Consider the following 22,547-nt stretch of genomic DNA (forward strand, 5'->3'; position numbering starts at 1 on the left):
TACCTGTAACCTTTTACCAGAATATCCTAGTTATTGATTCAAAGACACTCCTTAATGGTCTTCTCTGAGCAACATTAAGCTTAAAATGATAGCAAACGTATAAACCCATGTTTCTACAAGCATCTATCCTGTTTAAGAAACGCAAGGCAACTTCTTTTGAAATGGCATACCAACTTGGAATTAGATTTGTCTCAACTATGTTAGAGCGTTCTATGTGTACGACACGTCTTCAAATAGCGCGCTGTGAAAATTGCACGGTTTGAAAAAAAAACACAAAAAACTGAAACCTACAAAATGGCAGTGTTGACCCGAAGCAGCACACAAAAAGGATACATGGAAGGAAATAAAGTATAAACTATAAAGCCTCACCTCGTCAATCTAGTAAAACCGCGACCGGTCAGCATAGGAATCCCGCATGTATCGTGGAGTGTCATAGAGAGAATTCCGTATGGCAGGGTTTAATCTGCGTTCCACACCATATCCCTCCACACCAGCTGTTGCAGTGGCACGACGTATGGGGCTTCGATCTCGTGAATAATAGCTGGGAAGCGGAGGTGGAGGTGGCAACAAATGCCTCTCATATGGATAGGATTCCAAACGCTTTCTGTGTGATAAAGTGGACATTGATGGTGGGGGGATAGGAGGCAGTCGACGATCCATAAAGGTATCATACGATGACGGGCGGATACGGTAACGATGGTAGTAGTCTATGAGGCTGCGGCGTTCATCATATAACATACGCTCAGCGTAGGCAGCCGCCGCACTGCGCATTGGGACATAAGGATCAGAGAAAGGATCGTGATAAGGTGGCCCCAGCTCCTGAGCCATTTGGTCTAAGGGGCACATTCCAGACCAGTGGCCGCTCTTCCCGCAACGGTAGCATCGACTTTGTTCTCCCATCCCCGGTGTTACTCGCAGACGGCTTGTAGAAAGCTGAACGTGCATCTTTTTCCCTTTAAGAGAGAACACGCGACAAGGGTTCATGGTGAGAAGTCTGGGAACAATTACCTTCTCTGAAAGTACTAGAGATACAAGACATTACATCTGATACTGGAGGTGAATAAAACAAAATACAAACAGTTGAAGGGTAAGTTTCAAACATATAATTCAAACAGTTCTCTAAAAATTTTTGATTTGAAGCAGAAAATCAAAAAAAAAAAAAAAAAAAAAAGTAGGAAAAAGAATTATATAGCTTATTGATTATGTTTTTACAAAGTTTAAACACTGAGGTGCATTTATAAAAACACGGAAAAGCAGTAATTTTTGGGGTGGGGCACTAGTGTACACAGCACGTGAGAACATTAGTAGTATATGTTTAGTTATGAATGATAAGCTGCCAAGTGGGTTTCATGTACACAATGAGAAGGAAAAAAAATAAGTTTCTCATAACTTATTTTATTTTATGCTAAAATCAAGCTGAACGCTTACCTGAAACATTGTATCCGCCACACTGTTCAAAAAACAGTAAAGTTAGCCCAATTTTTTTTGTTTATTGTAAAAGATTGTCACACCAAGTAAATGGACACCCAACATGTTACGACTAAAAATTGCGCACTCTCATGGAATGACAACAAACTACGATACCTAAAAATCTCCATAGGCGAGGCTTTAAAAAGTTTTAACGGTTACCAGTTTCGAGTTAGGGGAGGCCTTTTGCTAAAATTATTGATCTCACTGACGATTGCGGCGATACCTCACATGTGTGATTTGAACAACATTTACATTTGCCGGCGTGACTACATATGCACTTTTTTGGTGCGTAAGCTCACCGGGGCACTTTAATTAATAGGCAGTGACCGGTACTTTTTATGGACGAATCTGGACCCCAAACCCCTCCAATGCACTTCAAAAGTGCAGAGATCGGCATTTTTGCATATGTTTTTTTTTTTTTTTTTTTAATTGGTGCCGTTAACTTGGAGTCCTGACTCAAGCCTAATCCAGCTTAGTACAGGACTAACCAGCCAACAGACGTGCCTGCTGGTTGCTCAGGTCTCTTGGTGGGATGGGAGACCCGAACAGAGCGGCGGGACACCCCCTTCGGCTGGGATAACGGCAAGCAGCTGCTGAGCCGCATTCAGTTAATCACCAGAAAGCCAACCGCTGGTTCTAAAAAAAAAATAAAAAATAGAAACACTGCACCGGATTGACGCCTGCAGCCCACAGTACAAGCACTTCAGGTACTTCGGCTTTCGGGAAGTGGTTACTACATACATACAGGACTCGACAATCCCCGGGCGCCAGGTCGCATTTGCGACTAGAATTAGCGACCTGGCGCCTGGGGTGCTCTGCCATTTTTGCACGGACTTCCGCGCAGTCTGAAAATGAGGCCCCGGCTTTTCGGCCTTCTTGAGATGAGGCTTCCAATGGGGAACTGGCACCCTCATGTGGTGGCCGGGAGTAATCACTGTTGTAATGACTGTTCCCACTGCCTGTTTGTTCTCAATGCATTCCCATCTCCCTGTCCAGTTAGTTACCTTTGACAGGGAGTGTAGTTATTTAATTTATTTTTTAAATGTAAAAAAAATAAATATTTTTTTCCAATTATTATTATTAAACAAAAATAGAAAAAAATTCACACGGGCTTTAAATTCTAAATATATATATATATATATATATATATATATATATATATATATATATATATATATATATATATATATATATATATATATATATATAATCTTTTTTTTCCCTCATCGCCATGCCACAGCCGAAGGCCCCTTTGACACGGGCTGTCTGATCAGGTCCGCCTGTCAGTTTTTCAGGCAGACCTGATCGGACCCTTCATTCTCCTATATGGAGCAGTAATCTGCCGCCATCTGATCCTGTCCGCCAAAAACAGACGGATGGTGGTTCTATTTTCTATCCATCCCGTGGATCGGATCAGATGGCATCGGATAGAAAGAGACAGACAGTTTCCATCCAATTGCGCTATAGAGGAGAGGAGTTCTAGTCGTATTTATGTGTAAATTTTGTATCCGTTTTAGTAAATAAAGCTTGGTTGTTAGTTTAAAAAAAAAAAAAAAAAAACTGGCTCCTAACTTTTAGCTGGCTCCTAGATTTCAGGAAAATTTGTCAAGCCCTGTATATTATTATTATTATCATTATTATTATTATTATTATTATCATTATCATTATTATTTTATATATATATATATATACACACACACACACACACACACACTATCTCTCTATAACCAAAATTTTAAGTTGCACCCAAGCCTGAAAACAGATTGCCATTACATGTTACATTTCACCACACATGCCGGAATGAGAGCAATAATTCTAGCACCAGACCTCCTTCGTAACACTAAACTGATGACCTATAGGGGGCTTTTAAAGCACTGCCTATGGAAATTATAGGGTACAGAAGTTTGTTACCCATTTCACAGGTGCATGCAAATATGGGGTTCAACACATAGGGCATGTTTAGTGCAAAAACTGTTTAATGAAATTTTGCGCTTCTTAGAACTTTACGGTAATATCGTGTGACATAAAAGATTGGAACTACCACTATTTTATTCTCTAGTGCAGGGCGTGACAAATCCCAGGTCGCCATGGTGACTGGAAATTGCATCCTGGCACCCAAGTTTTTTTCAGCCTACATAAGTGAAGGGTATGGTCATTAAAGCTTGGTTTGTAAAAAAAAAAAAAACCTGGCTCCCAACGTTTTTTTATCTGGATCCCAAATTGGAAGCAAATCTGTCAAGCCAAGATACAAAGTAATTAAAAACGAAAATGCGCAACTCATAGTTACTGAAAATTGCCTTATATGCATTCAGAAAATCTACTCACAGCCGTAACTGTACATGCACATTCAGGATTTGCTCTAAAAACGTGGTGCGTGAGGATGTCAGACAACATTCTCCACCAAATGCATTTTGTTAAAAAGAAAATCCTCAGGAGAACAAGGAAGCACAAAACCTCAGTGAAATAAGGGGTCTAATCATTTGGCAAGGAGCAGAAGTTGTTTTGATACACTTTAGCTACTTTTAAAGTGTTGTACCAACACCAATACTTTTTTCTTTCACCCATTACATTATACTCACCAGTCTGCATCAGAGAGGCTCTCTAGAAGTCAGAAAAATAGCACCCTTTATCAAATTTAATAAGCTTCTTAAAATAAAATGTTATTAGCTTTCATTAGTATACAAGATATTAAAAAATAATCTAAGGCTCCGTTCACATGTCAGCGTATGGATCGCGGCGAGATTCCGCCCGCGATCCGGAGATTGCAAATTGCGGGACGCCTGTGCGTTGCCCGTGATTTGCAATAGCCCCCCAAACGCTGAGCGATGTTGCCGCGATTTCCGCCTGCCGAATAGCGGTAACATCGCGCAGAAAAAAAAAATCACGGGACGCATTACGCCCAAAAAAGTACAAGAGCTTCTTTGGAGCGTATTGCATCCCGCGATTTTTTTTGCACGATGTTACCGCGATTCGGCAGGCGGAAATCGCGGCAACATCGCTCAGCGTTTGGGGGGCTATTGCAAATCACGGGCAATGCACAGGCATCCCGCGATTTGCAATAATCTCCGGATCGCGGGCGGAATTGCGGCGATTCTGCCCGCGATCCATACGCTGACATGTGAACTGAGCCTAAGGCTAGGTTTACATATGTGCGGGTGATTACTGCTGCAGAACCGCACCTGTTCCCTCAGCCACCCACACAGAAAAAAAAAAAAAAAACGCAGATAATGCGTAAGGGTGCCAATAATCCTAATGGCTCGCACTGGAAACAGCTGTGTGCTTGCAGTCCCTGCGCAGGCTGCAATTCCAAAAATGGAGCAGGGATCTTTTCCCTGCATTTCAGGAGGCATGGCAGGCCCGCCTATTCAAATCAACGGGCTGCCGTGATCAAGCAGAACGTGTGAATTATGCCCCATACACACGTGCAGATTATCTGCAGACTTTTGTCTGCAGACTTACCTTTTCTATGTAGTGCAAGGGCCTGCCGGATTGCATACAAATTGAAAGTGTTTAGGTTTGACCTCATATTATATGGTTTTGGTAAGTCTGCAGACAAAAGTCTGCAGATAATCTGCACGTGTGTATGGGGCATTAGGCCTAAACCTTTGAAGAGAAATTATACACACCTGTGCTTTAATCCCAATAGCTTGTACATGCATTTAAACAATAGCTTGTACATGTATTTAAACTATCAGGTGCTAAAGGGGTGTGGCCACATAACATTACAAATTCTGGATGGACCCTGCCTACTGCTACACTCTTTTCAGCAAACTATTCAATGAAAAACAGATATTTAATGCACATATATTGCAATACATGTTTAAGCAGACCACCCTGTGTCAAAGTAATCCCTCTTCTGGCCAGTCCAGAGTTTGTAGTGTTAAATATGTGGTCATACCCCTTTAGCACCTTATAGTTTAAATACATGTACAAGCTATAGGGATTTGAGCCCAGTATATCTTCTCGGTTTTAAAGCAGGTCAGTGACCAGATCATAACCTAGTTTCTCTCCCCCACCTTGGGTCTTTAAGCCTCATGTTGGCATGGTGACAACCGTAGCATTTGCAGTGGCAAGGCAGTGTAGGACTGGCCAGAAAAGCGATTTTGAAGCAGTTGGTCGGCTTAAATATGTATTGCAATATATGCCAACTAAATATCACTGCTTTTCATTGCATAGTTTGCTGTAAAGGGTCCATTCAGAATTTCCAGGCCTAAAACTTTTGGAAATGTTTTTCTTCTCTCCTCATTTGCAAGAACTTTAGGCACTTGCCTTTAAAGGGATTATTTTTAATCTTTACCAAACACATGTTATACTTACCTGCCTTGTGCAGTGGTTTTGCAGAGTGGCCAGACCCTCCCCTTCCCGGGTCCCTCTTCTGTGCTCCTGTCCCCACCCTCCTGCTGAGTGCCCCCCTGAGCTGAGTCACAGCTCCGTGCCCAGACACAGGACCACAACCCACCCCCTCCCAGAGGGTTATTCAACTCACTGATGTCAACTTATCCCTGAGCTACGAGAAAGGACAAAGTAATTTCACCACAACATATTTTTTTAATCCCCAGGGGACCATGTACATGTAGCACTTGCCCCTAGTATACCACTTGCCGCCAGTATAATGCAGTGATACTGCAGCAAGGTGGCACTGCTGTGCTGGATCACATACCTAGTACGTGATCCGACACTTCTGTGCCCCTGGCGAATTGCTCCCGCTGTGGTTATACACCGATTATGGCAGGGCTCGACAAACCCCGGGTGCCAGATCGCATTTGCGACTAGAATTAGCAACCTGGCACCTGGGGTGCCCTGCAGGAGGTGTCCTGTCCCTTTTGCGCCCCCACCTCCTCCCCGAGTGCACGGACTTCCGCGCCGTCCAAAAATTGAGGCCCCGGCTTTTCAGTGAGAAGAGAGGCTTCAAATGTGGAACTGGCGCCCTCTTGTGGTGGCCGGGAGTAATGACTGTTTCCACTGTCTGTTCTCAATGCATTCCCATCTCGTCCCAAGAGATGAGGGAAGTTTTTGCAGGCTTCATCTCCCTGTCCAGTTACCTTTGCTTGACAGGGAGTGTGGTTATTAATTTGTTTTTTAAATTCTAAAAAAATATTTTTTTCATATTATATATATATATATATATATATATATATATATATATATATATATATATATATATATATATATATATATATAAAAATCTTTTTTCCCCTCATCGCCATGCCACAGCCGAAGGCCCCTTTGACACGGGCTGTCTGATTAGGTCCGCCTGTCAGTTTTTCAGGCAGACCTGATCGGACCCTTCATTCTCCTCTATGGAGCAGTAATCTGCCGCCATCTGATCCTGTCCGCCAAAAACAGGCGGATGGTGGTTCTATTTTCTATCCATCCTGACCGTGGATCGGATCAGATGGCATCGGATGGAAAGAGACAGGCAGTCGGTTTCCATCCAATTGCGCTATAGAGGAGAGTGGGGTTCTAGTCGTATTCATGTGTAAATTTAGTATCCGTTTTATTAAATAAAGCTTGGTTGTTAGTTTAAAAAAAAAAAAAAAAACTGGCTCCTAACATTTAGCTGGCTCCTAGATTTCAGGCAAATTTGTCAAGCCCTGGATTATGGCACCCACCAATCATTAGGCAGAGAGCCATGCATACTAGCTCATTATGCCTTTGTCTTACAGGGTTTTTTTTTTTTCTTCATTTTTTTTGGGGGGGGGGGGGGGTGTTTCTTCCTCTTTGACACCTTCCCAGCCAGTGTCATTAGTACAGTGACGGTGCATGTTTTTGGCTCTGATCACTGTATTAGTGTCACTGGTCCCTGAAAGAAAAAAAAAAAAAATGGCCTGTTCATAATCAAGTACAAATACATAAGTGCTGGCTTCCAATATGTCTCCCCTTTGTGTCTATACCAACTTCATCCTCATGTAAACAGCATGAAACATGCCGCAGCCTTGACACCACTATTGCTGCTTTCTCTGGCAGCTACAGATAAATTAGTAATTCTGTAAAGCACTGTTCATTCACTTTTTGGTCACCGGCAGGTGGAATTTCTTGTAAACCAAGAGCCTTGAACCAATAAGCTCTCTGCTGTGGTGAAAGTCTGTCAGCGGATATTTCAGGCTCTGAAAGGAACCCAACCATATTGTCAGGATCCACACAGCTACCTGATGAACAGCTGGCTCAGGCTGTCAGCAGTGTGGCTGAGAACCAAAGCCAGCTGTGCCCACCTTCTCCCGCCTGGCGCTCCAGTGAACATGGGAGGAGCAGAGTGGAGACTGGCAGTCACTCTCCACTCAGAAGAGCGAGAACTGGGCAACCGGAGGTCATGTGATCACTCAGTCTTCAGTCTTTGAGCAGACAGAGGAAAGCTGCAGCATATAGGTTTTTTTTTTTTAGTAACCCCCCACAAAACTTCTATTTTAACAAGACATCACAATTACACCTCATTAAAGATCCCTAAAACTAACATGTTTTACCAGCTGTCAAATAAAATTTCACCTTTGATTTCCAAGTTGTTTAGATTTCGGATGGCCTCCAAGGCTTCTTCTGCTTTCTCCATGTGAACAAAGGCATAATCTTTAACTATGTCGCACTCCAGCACGCTCCCATATTCCTCAAATTTTTCCCGTAGCTCGTCACTACTGCAGTCAGGGCTAAGGCTGCTAACATGAAGCTTGGTGGAAGCCCGAGGTTTGCCTCTACTGTGTTCCACATTGATGGGAACACCATGAAGTTTACACTGATTCAGATTATTCACAGCTTCATCTGCAGACTTTTTGTCTTCCATGTGAACAAAGGCATAATTTGTTATGATGTCGCACTCCGATACATTACCAAACTGCTCAAAGAGAGATTTGAGCTCGGCTTGAGTTGCCGCAGGAGGAAGGTTACCTACAAATAGCTTCACCATTTTGAAAACCCTGAGAAAAGAAATAAGGGAAACCATTAACAGGTAACTATAGCAAAATAAGCTGTTTTAGTGCTCAGTCACAGCAGACACTGACCTAAACAAATTTTAGACGGAATTAGGGAGGCATAGCTGTCAGATTTTTTTTATTGATCCCCTGTCCCAACCAAGAGAAGTGACAGAATTGTGAAGCAAAAATGGAGGTATTATCCCAATCCGACAGTTGAACAAGTTAAAGTAGAACAAAGAAACATCTGCTCATCTCTTGCTCCCGAAGACTACCCTAAATTTTTCATATCTCCACTCAACTTTTTCGGTATTCAGCACTAGCCAAATAGTGAGGTTATATTGTTCCAATGGAACAGTCAGCAATGATAACTTCCACAGTAAATAAACATTTCTGGTTAAACTAATGCCTTGTTCCAGCCAAAACATTTTTTTTGTATATAGCTAAGAAAAAGGTGAAAGCCTCAAGCTTCCGCCAGATTTATACTGCCATTTGTTATTGGGATATGCCAGCCTTCCTGTTAGTACAGAAACCTATAAAAGACAATAACCCTCTGGACAGGGGGCTGGCCTGCGAGTTAAACGTCTCGCAAGGTTGCATATGGCCTGGCCTCGGCCTGAGTCGCAGAGTTCCTCCTGGCCGACAGCCCCCCCATTACAAGCAGTGTCTGAAGAACTACAACTTCACAGAGAGGGTGCTGTGTCAATGAACATCCAAGGAACGGATTTTATGGCAAGTCTAAAATCCCATTTTCTTTTTCGTTCATTGACGGACATCTGCAGATCTTCATAACCGTTGAGACGTCCCAAAGCAGCGTTAAACATGAGGGGTTGGAACAGCAAAAAAATTCAAGGCTAAACCATAGCAAACCAAAACAACTGGAGCCCATCTGAAAAAAAAAACAAATACACTCTCGAAGAGGATCAGGTCCTCTAAACAGCAGCCTGCAGAACCTTACGGCCAAAAGCAAAAGCAGCATCTGCAGCCACAAACTACTGCACCTCTCTTTTGTGGACCCACTTGTCTTGCACTAGGAAAATCCACAGGTCCAGAAACGCCCCCCCCCCCTCCCTCTCGATACGGGTGAGGGCGCACCTTCATGCTGAAGAAGCCTTGTCCGCGGGTCTGGAGAAACCCGCTCTCGGCTTGCCAGACCAGGTTCGTATGGATCCTCCAGAGACAGCCCTGAAAGGCCTCGAGCCCTGGTCAGTCAACCCTGAGAGACGGGGTAAAAAAAAAAAAAAAAAAACCTACTTATGAGCCAAAAAGGAAGGCTACGCCTAAGATATTCCTTGACCCCCCCCCCCCCCCCGTGAGACCTTTTATGTCATCATCCAGGGTAACTCAAACAGGCAATCTCCTTGAAAGGGAAGACCAGTCCAGTTTTTAGAAGTCTGCTCCACAGACCAGCATTTGAGGCAAAAAGACATGCCGAAGGACCACTGCCAAAACAGAGAACCAAGCCATTAGGGGAGCTGCATCCAAAGAGGCATCACAGAAACTGTAGCTCCTAGACCAGTTGGTCCGCCAGCTCAGCAAAGGCAGGGGGGAGCTATTTTTCTTCCAGGTCACAGCGTAAAAGCATAGCCCACTCGGTCAGAGTTTACTACACCAGGACAATGCTGAATACCGGCCTCAGTGCCGAACCAGCCAGAGAGTACATATTGTGGGCCACAGCCTCTGCCTTCCTGTCAGCCGGATCTTTAAAGGTTGGGGACTCTTCAACCGGAATCATGGTTGCCTTGTTCAATCTGGAAACCAGAGGGTCCACCCCCAGTGGAAAAGTCCATTTAAGAAGGGACTCCTCATAGGGGTAATGGCTAGTAGGGTGCTTACTGACCCCGCAGGGATACTTTGGTCGCCCTCACTCTTTAGGGACAATTCTGTCAAAATAGGCGGGGAAAGGAAACATCTTTGCCGCTCTGGAAGGCTTGCGAGTGCCAAAAGGAACCAGCACCTCCTTCGCAGCTGCATCCACCATCTTTAAAGTCTCGTGCACAAATCTAATCAGTGCTTCCACCAGCACCTTTTTCGTGTGCGGTTGCAGAAATTGAGGAATTCTATCAGGATTCCAGGCACGTGGTTGCAGACCCAGCAGGGTGACCCACATCCGCCAAACCAGATTCAGGATCTGATGAGAGGAGGCAGGGGGCTATTTTTCTAGCCTGTCACACAAAGACCACCTCTACCCGGGACACAAAGGACTCCAGGACCGCCATCTGTGCATTGATAGAAGGTTGGGACGCAGAGGGCCCCGCAGCCTCAGAGAGGGGATCATGTGGGAAGATGTGCTCCAAAGACTCCATAAGTCACTAGGGGGACCCACAAAAAGTGTTAAACACTGCAAGGGACAACACCCACCGCACTGGCAGCACCAAGCGATCCTCAGCAGAGAGGGAGAGAACCCCTCCAGACTCACTACCCAGCAGAAACAGGCTCCTGCAGCCACCAGGGTAAACTGCACTCCATGCACAGCAATCAGAAAGTGAAAGGATCCAGGAGTCAGTACCACGGGATGAGGAGGGGCTCCCACTGCCGTAATCACAACGCACAGGGCTCCACTCTCATGGCTGCTTCCATTTTCAATGGCAAACCACCGCCGGACTACACAAACATGGCCGCCATGTATTGTAACACAGGTTACAACAAAATGACAGCCCCGCACGACTCCACGAGGTTCCCAGAAGGGATCCCTAGGTCTCAAGACAGGAAGAGGCAGGAAAGAGGGCCCTGGCAGGAGCCACCACCAGGTACAAACCCCCCCTTAACAGCTGGCAGTACCCAGGAGGTGTACCAGACCAACCACACAGTCCCAGCATTAGTGGGAGGAGGTAAGAGGGGGGGGGGGGGGTGTGGGAGACAGGTGAGGGGGTTGCCTAACGGGAAAGAGGGGAAGCCAGGGTTCTGACCATCCCAAGGAAGGGCCCACGTCCACCCCAAAACCCTCCAGGGGGAGAGGGAGGAGAGCTACTCGCCATACCAGGCAGGCACCGCTCCAGACAGAACCCCTCTCTATTGAAATGGGGGGCTGTCAACCAGGAGGAATGCTGTGACTTGGGCAGAGACCCGGTCGCATGAAACCTCGCGAGGCATTTAACTCCCAGGCAAGCCCCATCCTGTAGTGTGGAACTGAGGTCTGCGTGCGCTCGCCAGACTCTGGGGTGACCATTGATCCTAGATTATCCAGCCCGTAGCCCAGTCTGTGATTTTAGATCTCACAGGAAGAATACAGGAGAAAAAAATATATATCTAAAACGGAAAAAAAAATTCTAGGACCAAAGATCCCAGCAAGGAACTAGGTTCTATACCCCTTACAAGGCAGAAAAAAAAAAAAAAAAACTATAAAAAAGTGCCTATAGTAAGGGAGGGAGTATACCCCTTGGGACTGCCATGGGCATAGCCAGATTGTTATGCCTAGTGTCCTACTCCTGTAGTGGGCAGTATAACCCAATGGTTATGAAGATTTGAAGCGGTGTGTCAATGAACGAAATACATTTTTATTTTTTTTTATAAATGCAAAATTGTCAATTTATAAGATATTTCCAACACATAGCATGTACATAGGAACATAGGAACAGGATAAGTAGCAAAATGTATTTTGGGGGGGTCATTTTTGCTATGCACATGCTATGTTTTAGATATATATCCTATTAATGAACAACTGTGGGGAAAAAAAAAAAAAAAACACAAATTCAAAAAAACTCATGCCTCTTAGGCTGGCCATACACTATACAATTTTCTTGTTCAACTTTCCTTTAGATTTACCAAAACCATATAATACAAGTTCAAACCTGAACACTTTCAATTTGTATGTAATCAGGCAGGCCCTTGCACTACATAGTTGAAGGTAAATCTAAAGGAAATTGAATAAGAAAATTGTATGGTGTATGGCCAGCCTTAGATTACGCTTTGAGCGTTTGCTTTCCAAAACGGGGTCATTTTGGGAGCGTTTCCATTGTCCTGGTGCTCCAGGGCCTTCAAAAGTGTGATCGGTTGTTAGGAAGTGTGTGTGATTTATGCTTCTAGAACGCCTGATTGTGCTCCCTGCACGTTGGGCCTCTGTATGTGTCCAGGCTGTGTAAAAGTCTCACATGTGGTATTGCCATACTCAAGACATAGCACAATGTATTTTGAGGGGGGGGGGGGGTGTAATTTTTGCCAAGAATGGCGATACATGTGAGACTTACACAGCCTTGCAACATACAGAGACCCAACATCAAACTAGCGCCTTCAGTTCTAGGAGCATAAATTACATAATTTCCTGACTTCCTATTACATCTGCGAAGGCCCTGGATCACCAAGAAAATGTAAAACGCCCACATAATGACCCCATGAGACGGGTACTCTAAACGGCTGCAGACAGGCACTCTTTATTTGGGGGACAATCTGGGGACTCTGTTTTGCGCTCTAACTGGTAACTCACTGTTACACAATCTCCTCCTCACACAATTAATGTGTGATGAAGAGAACCCAGTAATGGAGAGTTACCGCTGTTTGCCAACATGACCGGACACTTGGTAAAGAGCCAATTTCATCAGGGATGGTCTCATCGCCTCATCCCAGATCACCCCCCCCCCCCAAGAGTATGCACAAGCAGTGAGGCCAACATATGTGAGGGGACACGCTGCATACCCTCGTTCCAGCCAAGTCAATAGATTGCTTAAAAAAAAAAAAAAAAAAAACAAAGGCCTGGATTCTTTCCTCAGTGTACATAATATAACTGGGTACTAATATTTATAGGTAAAGTTAATTCCAGGGAATATCAGATTGCCTCTCAGGAAGGAATTTTTCCTCCGCTGTAGCAAATTGGATCATGCTTTGATGGGGTTTTTCACCTCCCCCTGGATGAACTGTGGGTATAGGATTGCTTGGTTGTGTTTTCCGTTTTTTTTTTTTTTTTTTTTAATTGGTTGAGCCAGGTGGACTTGTCTTTTTTCAACCAACCTATTTAAATATCCCCGATCGCCGCACTGTACAATGCACCAATAGGGAAGTAGTTAAAAAAAAATTGGGAGGGTTCTCTGAATGTCTCCCACGCAGAGCAAGTAACCTTTTGTGTTTCGTAAGCAGAAGGCAGCCACTTGGCATGGGACTCAGGAGCTAGTGGAGATCACTGTAGTAGCCATGTCTAGTTTCTAAAATTCCCACAGGTATGGTACATGCATGGTTACATTTGTCCAAGCCGGAGCAATGTAACTATGTAAAAATATCTATACCTGGAATTCTTCTTTAAAGGGATACTGTCACCATGCAGAGCATATCACCTTACCCCAGCATTTCTGTGTAGTCTCACCTCTAACCGCTTAGTAATCAGTGTGCCTGTATTTACACTCTTGCATAGCAAAATAGGATCCCTACACAGAACCTCAGATTTAGGTTTTTTTTCTTTTTACAAATCTGACTGCAAAGCAGGTTTACTGATCCTTCTGCAGCTGTGCACAAGAATCTATAGGAAGCCATACAGCAGTGTGCCCAAGACATTTCCCTATTGGAAAAATACCCTCTTTCTGTTGCATATCTGGGTCAGAAAGTGTAGAGTTTTTATGAATACAGCAGTCAATTTACACTGTTCTACATATTATTAAGGATTTCTATAGCACCAGCAAACTTACAATATTAGAGGGAGACAGTACATATACAATAAAATACAAGGGGATTTAGAGGGCCCTGCTCAGAAGAGCTTACAATACACCAGTGGTCCTCGACTCCAGTCCTCTGGGCCCACTAACAGGCCAGATTTTAAGTTTTACCTTGGGGAGATGCAGACTAGAGTACTGCAATCACTGAGCAGCAAATTATACCACCTGGGATGTATTTCAGTTATCTTGCAAACCTGGCCTGTTAGTGTGCCCTGAGGACCATGTTTGAGGACCACTGCAATACACCATCCATAACATTATGACCACCCACCTAATATTGTGTAGGCCCCCCTTTTGCCACAAAAACAACCCTCATACAGCCTTCTACCAATACCCCAGGTAAGTGACACACACCCACTTAGCCATCCTCATGATGTAAAAGAAAACATGATTCATCTTCCGCTGCTCCATTGTCCAGTTCTGATACTCACAGGCATTTAGCTGTGGACACGGGTCAGAGCAGCCTGCGATGTACTATGTTCCGGCACCTTCCTATCAGAACCAGTATTGCATTTTTCAGCATTCTGAGCTCTCCTATTGGGTGGGACTAAAACAGGACAGCCTTCACTCCCCTCGTGTACTGGTAAGCTTTGGGCAACCCATCAACTACTGGTTTTCGGTGGGCCCTGATCACTGCAAACCAGGAACATCCCAAAAGAGCTAGTTTGTCATGTTATGGCTAATTATCGTATAGTACATCAATTTCTACCCTCAAGGGGGTTATCAAAACACAGTGAACAGATGTGAATGGGGCCCACATAAGACTTACTATTAAACTGCCTCTACAGAACGCAAACCAAACGACCCCAGAAAACCCACCGCCATAGATATCATTTCACACATATACAACGGTGAAGCTGCCTGAAGTTTCCTGCAAATATCTGCGGGTATAGCCAGCATTGTCCTGGACCAGACACGTTACACACCGCGCTTCATACCCCCCAGCACACATTTCAGTGAAATACCCCAACATTAGTTCCCACCATTTCATAACTACTCAGCGCAACCCCACACCACCCTCCAGACAGGGGTCGTTCTAGAGAGATCTCCCCCATGTATTCACCTACAACTCACCACCCTCCGTGCTCGAAGCGCGAACTCCACAAAATGGCAACTGCCTCCAAAATCCGAGCAGGCCACAGAAGGCGAAGGGGAACGCCCCGACACGCGGAACGCAACGATTGGATGTACGTGAGTCACTGGCGTCTGTCGATTGGTTTACACGGTAAACGCCCTAATCGAGGGCACTGTGATTGGCTAAGCTAACCGGAAATGTTTCCGTACGTGACCGCTTCAAAAGACCTTTTGTTTCATATCGTGTTTAACGGCCATTTTGTTACTAGGCAGCGAAAAAAAAAAAAAATCTATTGTGTTGTTATAAAAGGGGGTTTAGAAGCTGACTTTTTTTTTTTGCGGTATGCCGATAAATAATATTCTTGTCTCTTTTAACCACTTCAGCTCCGGAAGGTTTACCCCCTTTATGACCAGGTCATTTTTTGCGATACAGCACTGTGTTGCTTTAACCACTTCTGGACCGGAAGATATTCCCTCTTAATGACCAGGCCATTTTTTGTGATTCCGGCACTGAATTCATTTAACAGACAATTGCGCAATCGTGTGATGCTGTACCCAAATGAGATTTATGTACTTTTTTCCCCCACAAACAGAGCTTTCTTTTGGTGGTATTTGATCACCTGTGCGATTTTTTTTTTTTTTTTGTGCTATAAACAAAAAAAGAGTGACAATTCTGAAAAAAAATATATATATTTTCACTTTTTGCTATATAACATTCTCAAAAAAAATGTAAAAATCAAAATTTTTTAACATTTTATGCCAATTTGTTTTCTGCTACATATTTTTTGGTAAATAAAATCGCAATAAGCGTATTTTGGTTGGTTTGCGCAAAAGTTATCGCGTCTACTAACTACGGGAAAGATTTATGTCATTTTTATTGTTTTTTTTTTTTTTTTACTAGTAATGGCGGCAATCTGCGATTTTTAGCGGGACTGCGACATTGCGGCGGACAGATCGGACCCCTAACTGACATTTTTGACACTTTTGGGGGGACCAGTGACATTGCTACAGTAATCAGTGCTAAAAATATGTACTGTTACTGAAATAATGACACTGGCAGGGAAGGGATTAACATTGTGGGTGATGTGATCAAGAGGTTATATGTGAGCCTAGGGGAGTGATTCTAACTTTGGGGGGGGGGGGGGGCGTGGCTTGTGAAATGATCATAGAGACCTGTGATCCTATATAGAAGGATCACAGGGGCTCTGTGATCCTTCCAGGGCTAAGAACGCTCAGCTGTGTTTACAACAGCTGACCGTTCTTCCCTCTCAGTGGGGAGCGATCGCGGGTGTCAGGTGGCAATCGGAGCCGCCTGCCCTGTGCATCGGCTTCCCCGATGCCGCTGCACGGTGGGTTGCGCTCACCCCCTAGCTGCAGGCTCCAACCGACATAGGTCTACGTCAGTTTGCGCAGGGGGCCGCACTGCCGCAGTAAAAAGGCGGCGGTCGGGAAGGGGTTAACAGACAATTACGTGGTCGTGGGATGCTATACCCAAATTAAATTGATGTCCCACAAATAGAGCTTTCTTTTGGTGGTATTTGATCATCTCTGCAGTTTTTATTTTTTGTGCTATAAACAAAAAAAAGACCGACAATTTTGAAAAAAAAAATTTCGCTATCATTCATTGACGCAGTTCCTGAATCATATCAGTGGGCTTATGCTGCCCCCTACAGGAGAAGGACACTAGACAGAAAAAAAGTTCTGGTTACGCCTATGGGCAGTCCCAGGGGGTACACCCTCTCTTCCTGCATAGGATGTCAGTTTTAATCTGTCTAGTAAGGAATAAGGACCTAGTTCACTGCTAGGATCTCTAGTCCTGGCAAAGTTTTTTCTAGGTCATTTTCTTTTTAGTTAGCTTTCCTCCAGATTTTTTCCTGTGAGATCTACAAGCAACTATGCCGAATCTGAGTGACGGGCTGGATGTATAGATCCAGTGGTCACCCCAGCCGGCCAAGGAGCGCGCGCAGGCCTTAGCTCTGCTCTGGGACTGCCGCAACATAGTCCCACTGGACGGGGACTGGCCCTGCGAGTTAAACGTCTCGCCAGGTCGCATACGGCCGGGTCTAGGCCCGAGTCACTGCGGTCCTTTTTGGCCGACAGTCCCCCCACTTCAGCAGGGAGGGGTCCTGTCAGCAGATGGTGCCCACCTGTGTTCCTGGTATGGTGAGTAAATGTTCCCCCCTCTTCCCCTGGCGGATTTTGGGGTGGACGCGGGCCCCTCCCTGGGACGGTCGGACCCTCACAATCCCGGTCCCCCTCTGTCCTGTCACGCACCCCCTCTGTCCTGAGACCACGTTTCCAGGCCAAATGGGGGGTGCGCCGCCGGCGGCAGATGATCATGCAGGGGGGGGTCTTGGTCTGTACCTCCAGGGCTCACCTGCTGATCGATCCCTCTGTGGAGTCTGGGAGTCCCCCTGAGGGTCCTCGTTTGCTCTGCAGGCCACGCAGGGCCACCATTTTCTTGTAGCCACATGTGCTGAGGAGATTAGTGGCTATCCTGGTACACCCGACACAGCCATTTTGCGGTAGATTCTTCTGCTAAGAATCTGTATGGGAGTTCCTGGAGGTGTTGTTCTGTGGGTGGAGCCCCTCCCTATACCCTGGGCAGTTCCTTTTGGATCAAGCTTGATACTGACACGTGCAGACGTTCTGGGGGCCTTCTGCTGCATCTTGGTACAGTGAGTCTGGGGGTCTCTCTCTCTCTGCTGGGGGTCTCCAGTGCGATTGCCTGACCTTCGGGGGGCGCTGAAGCGCAGTGGGACTTTTTAAGAAAAATGAAAATTTTCTGTCACTTTTTCAGTTTTTTGCTGACGGGTTCCCCTGGTGCAACATGGACCCTACAGATCACGTGTCCCTACCTGACCACCCCCCCCCCCCGTCCCAGTCCCAGTTGCCTACCGATGCAATTTCGGCGGTCCTGGAAGCGTTTGTGTCCCGGGTGGAGGTGGTCTTTAAAGGGCGAGGTGCTAAGAAATGCCCTCCGCCTACCTCTGCCTCATCTGATGCCTCAGGTTCTGAGTCTGACTCAACCACCGCAGACACGAGTCTACCTGCCGGGTCCACTACCTTGCACCCATCTTCTTTTGACAGTGAGGATGACATTTCTACCTCCGCTGCCACTCAAGATAAGGCGCTGGTGGACGCACTAGTTGTTTCTGTGCATGAGACCCTGAAAATAGAGGACGCAGCTGGGGCGCAGGTTACATTTGGCACTCACAAGCCATCCAAAGGGGCAAAGGTTTTTTCCTTTCCCGCGTATTTTGACAACATGCTCAAAAAAGAATGGGACCGCACAAAGCGTTCCCTTGGGGTGCCTAAGCGGATTGCTAAATGTTATCCTTTTGAGGAGTCCCTTATAAATAAGTGGACTGTGCCACCTACGATGGACCCCCGGTCTCAAGACTGAATAGGGCTACCGTTATCCCAGTGGAGGATTCCCCGTCCTTTAAGGATCCGGAGGATAGGAAGGCGGAGGCTGTGGCCCGCAATATGTTCTCCCTGGCTGGGTCTGCACTAAGACCGGTGTTTACGGTTGCCCTTGTCACGAACACGTTGACTGAATGGGCTAAGTTACTACCCCATGACCTGGAGGGGAAACAGTTCTCTCTGACTTTGAGGAGCTGTTGGACCAGCTGGTGCAGGGGCTGCAATTGGTTGCTCCCATATTGGGTCGACTGTCGGTTTCGGCAGTGATCCTTCGGCATATACTTTGACTGAAGTGCTGGTTACATAGTTACATAGTAGTTGAGGTTGAGGTTGAAAAAAGACAACAGTCCATCCAGTTCAACCTGTGTGGTGTGTGTCGATATATTCATTTCACATGTTTTGTTCTTTGTTCTTGGAGATGTATGTCCAAGAGTCTTTGTGGCCATACTCCCAGAACTTACCATCATTTGTGGAAGAGAGTTCCAGACTCCTATAGCCCTTACTGTAAAATGCCCCTTACGTAGCCTAGGGTTAAATCGCTTCTCCTCTAATCACATTGTACAGCCTTGTGTCCTCTTACATTCCTTGTGACTGAATATTATTTTTTCTATGCTGAGATCACCGTTGAGGTATTTGTAAATCGCTATCATGTCACTTCTCAGGTGTCTCTTCTCTAGGGTGAATAAATCCAGTGCTTGTAAACGCTCCTCATAATTTAGATCCTCCAATCCCCTAATTGATGTGATCGGTTTAACAACACACCGGAAACAGCTTTCGGCTTTTGGAGTCTTTCGAAGCACCTGAGCTTGATATCGGTTGACCTACTGGTTTATTACTGGCTGGGAGAGGCTGTCTCATTAAATTGAGCAGCCACGGAATTTCGGTAAGCTGCTTGTTATACCTGAGCACAAGGGTGTCCCCTTCCTACACTTTTCCCTGGTGTCACTGGAAGAAAGTTATTTTGCACGTGGATTCACATCTCTGCACTTAATATTGGGACTATTCATTTGGACATTATCCCCTCTCCTTTTTTGTTTTCTTTATATGAGCTTTTCAGCTATATAATTGTATACTGATTTCAGCGCTGCACTTTTTGGTTTTTATTGTATTTTTTGAATCACTGTTAGTTGATTTTGTGCCAGCTGCTCACTATTGTTCTTAATCATTTGGTTTTCTGTCACATCTAGCGCGGAAATTTTTCTTCCATTTATATTACCTTGCCTAATCTACCTTTTCAAGGAGATTGCCTGTTTGGAGCTACCCTGAATGACATCATTAAGGGTCTCACGGGGGGAAGAGAAACTTTCTTCCACAGGCTAACAAGTATAAGAACCCTTGTTGCAGATGTCCCTCCTTTTCCGCACACAAAGTTTTTTTCGTTCCTCATGGTCAGTCGATGAGGCGAAGCCCTTCAAGACTCCCTCGGGCGGGTCCAAGCGGCCCTGGTCTGGCTAACAAAAGTCCGGTTTCTCAAGACCTAGGGACAAGACCTCCTCAGCCTGAGGTTGCGCCCTCACCCATATCTGGGGTGGGGGGGCATCTTTGCCGGTTCCCCCCCTGTGGCTATCCCAGATACCAGACAAATGGGTTCAAGAGGTCATACCGTCCGGTTACAAGATCGAGTTTCGATCAGTCCCTCCGGTAAGGTTTTTCCCTTCCAATGTGCGACTGTCCCCGGATCGCTTGCTGTCGCTCTCTGGGGCAGTTCAGGACCTGGCGCAACAGGGGGTAATAGTTCCGGTTCCGTATGTGGAACCTTTTCAGAGCTTTTATTCAAAACTGTTCATGGTTCCCAGGAAGGAAGACAAGGTCGTCCAATCCTGGACCTGAAAGCCCTAAATTGCTTTGTGCGAGTTCAAAAGTTCAAGATGGAATCGGTTTGCACGGTGGTGGCCTCCCTACATCAGGGGAATTTCCTGGCCTCCATAGACATCAAAGATGCCTACCTTCACATCCCAATCTGTGCAGGACACCAACGGTTTCTCCATTTTGCCGTGGGAGAGGATCACTATCAGTTTGTGGCGTTGCCCTTTGGTCTCGCCTCTGCTCCTCGGGTCTTCACAAGATGTTGGCCCTGATCCTGGCACTGTTGCAGAAGCTCAGGATATCGGTCCTGGGTTACCTGGACGATCTGCTTCTCCGTGCGGAGTCTCCTACGGTGCTGGAAACAAATTTGGCAATCACCGTGAGAACTCTGGAGGAGTTCGGGTGGATTCTGAACCTTCAGAAATCGTCTTTGGTCCCTTCCATGAGACTGGATTACCTGGGCCTGACTTTGGACTCATCCTTAGCCAGGCTGCTTCTTCCTCCGAAAAAACTCAAGACTGCGGTTCAGCTGTTGGTGACCAGAAAATGGTTGTCCCTTCGGACCTGCATGAGAGTTCTAGGACTGATAGTGTCGTCCTTCCAGGCCTCACTTCCAGGCTCACTTTCACACGAGGATCCTCCAGAAGGAAATCCTTCTCAATTGGAATAAAAATCTGATTTCCCTTGACGTTCAGAGCCAGCTGAGCCAGGCGGCCAAGGAGTCCCTGATCTGGTGGCTTCGGTCTTCGATGCTCAAGCAAGGGAAATCCTTTATATATTGGACAATTGTCACCACGGATGCAAGTCTGTCTGGATGGGGGGGGGGAGTTCTCAGCAGGTTGTCTGCTCAAGAAGTCTGGTCCCTGGAAGGATTCCAGGTTACCGATCAATGTTCTGGAGCTGAGAGCGATCCGGCTTTGCCTAGTCCACTGGACCGAGTACCTGCAGGGTTGTCTAGTGCGAATTCAATCGGACAATGCTGCGGCTGTTCACACTTTTACCAAATTTTATAAGGTGGATGTGCTGGCATCTGCGGATGCCTCTTTTGACCGCAAAGTTTTGCAGGCTGCTGTTTAGGGGCTTTTTGGCCTTCCTTGAGGGTGTTTACTGTGTGTTTTAGGTGGACCTCTTGTTGTTCTGATGAGTCCTATGTTGCCTGGTTGGCTATGTTTACCCTTGGGAACTTGTTTTTTTCTGCTGTTCCCACCCCTCATTTTTGGCACTGCTTTGGGATGTCCCAACTGAAATGCATCAGGAACTGCGTCTATCAATGAACGATAGAGGAAACTGGGTTTTTGACTTACCGTAAAATCCTTTTCTCTTAAGTTCATTGAGGGACGCAGTACCCGCCCCTCTATTTTGAGTTGGGTTGGTATTACTTCTCTGACACTGCTTTTATACAAAACTGACATCATCCTATGAAGGAAGACTGAGGGTGTACCCTCTGGGACTGCCCATAGGCGTAGCCAGAACTTTCTTTCTGTCTAGTGTGCTACTCCTGTAGGGGGCAGTATAACCCTACTGATATGCATCAGGAACTGCGTCTGTCAATGAACTTAAGAGAAAAGGATTTTACGGTTAGTCAAAAATCCAGTTATTTCTAACTTTCTGCTATAAAATACATCCAATAAAAAAAAAATCTTCATCAATTTAGGCTAATATATATTCTGCTACATGTTTTTGGTTTAAAAAATCCCAAAAAGCGTATATTGAATGGTTTGCGCAAAAGTTATAGCGTCTACTATGAAGGGAAATAAATCTATGCGCTACCACTAGAAAAAAGGGCTGGGATAAGGAGGGAGCTGATTTGCAGAATGGAGCACCCGGACTCTGCAGCTAATTCCTTAGTGTCACCACATACAAAGTAAGTCAAAGAGAGAGGGAAGAATCAGCGCAAGATGTCCCTACTGGATGAACCATAAATATAAGAATAAAACTGATAGGAAGATAAATAATTCTTAAAATCTTCTAAAATCATAAAAATGTAAATGATGTGCAAAAATCAAGTGCTTATTATGTGAAATAAAGGTAGATGACAAAATACTTATACAATGATGTAAAAAGTGCTCCTATAAATAATTAATTAAGATCTTAGAAAGAAAGCATCTTAATGAGATAATAAATGAAGTGATGTGAAAAAATCAAGTGAGTGCCCTCTGAAGAGTGAACCCCTACAACCAAAGGTTGCACAATGGGTATGTGAATATTAGATAATAAAGTGAAATTCTTTATT

At 45.3% G+C, this 22,547-nt stretch overlaps 1 protein-coding gene across 1 annotated transcript; it reads right to left on the reverse strand.

Annotated features, from left to right (window-relative positions):
• Window positions 1–378: 378 nt before the first annotated feature.
• On the reverse strand, window positions 379–15,180 carry RBM4B (RNA binding motif protein 4B; the record flags this gene model as incomplete). Its single annotated transcript, XM_082270812.1, has 3 exons — window positions 15,083–15,180; window positions 7,954–8,375; window positions 379–953 (listed from the first exon to the last, which is right to left on the reverse strand). Exons 2-3 carry the CDS (start codon window positions 8,363–8,365, stop codon window positions 379–381), a joined length of 987 nt encoding a protein of 328 aa, XP_082126938.1. The 5' UTR covers window positions 8,366–8,375; window positions 15,083–15,180.
• Window positions 15,181–22,547: the final 7,367 nt, after the last annotated feature.

This window comes from Pelophylax lessonae (genome assembly GCF_965119305.1).
Source record: "Pelophylax lessonae genome assembly, chromosome: 10".
In the NCBI taxonomy this organism is placed as follows: domain Eukaryota; kingdom Metazoa; phylum Chordata; class Amphibia; order Anura; family Ranidae; genus Pelophylax; species Pelophylax lessonae.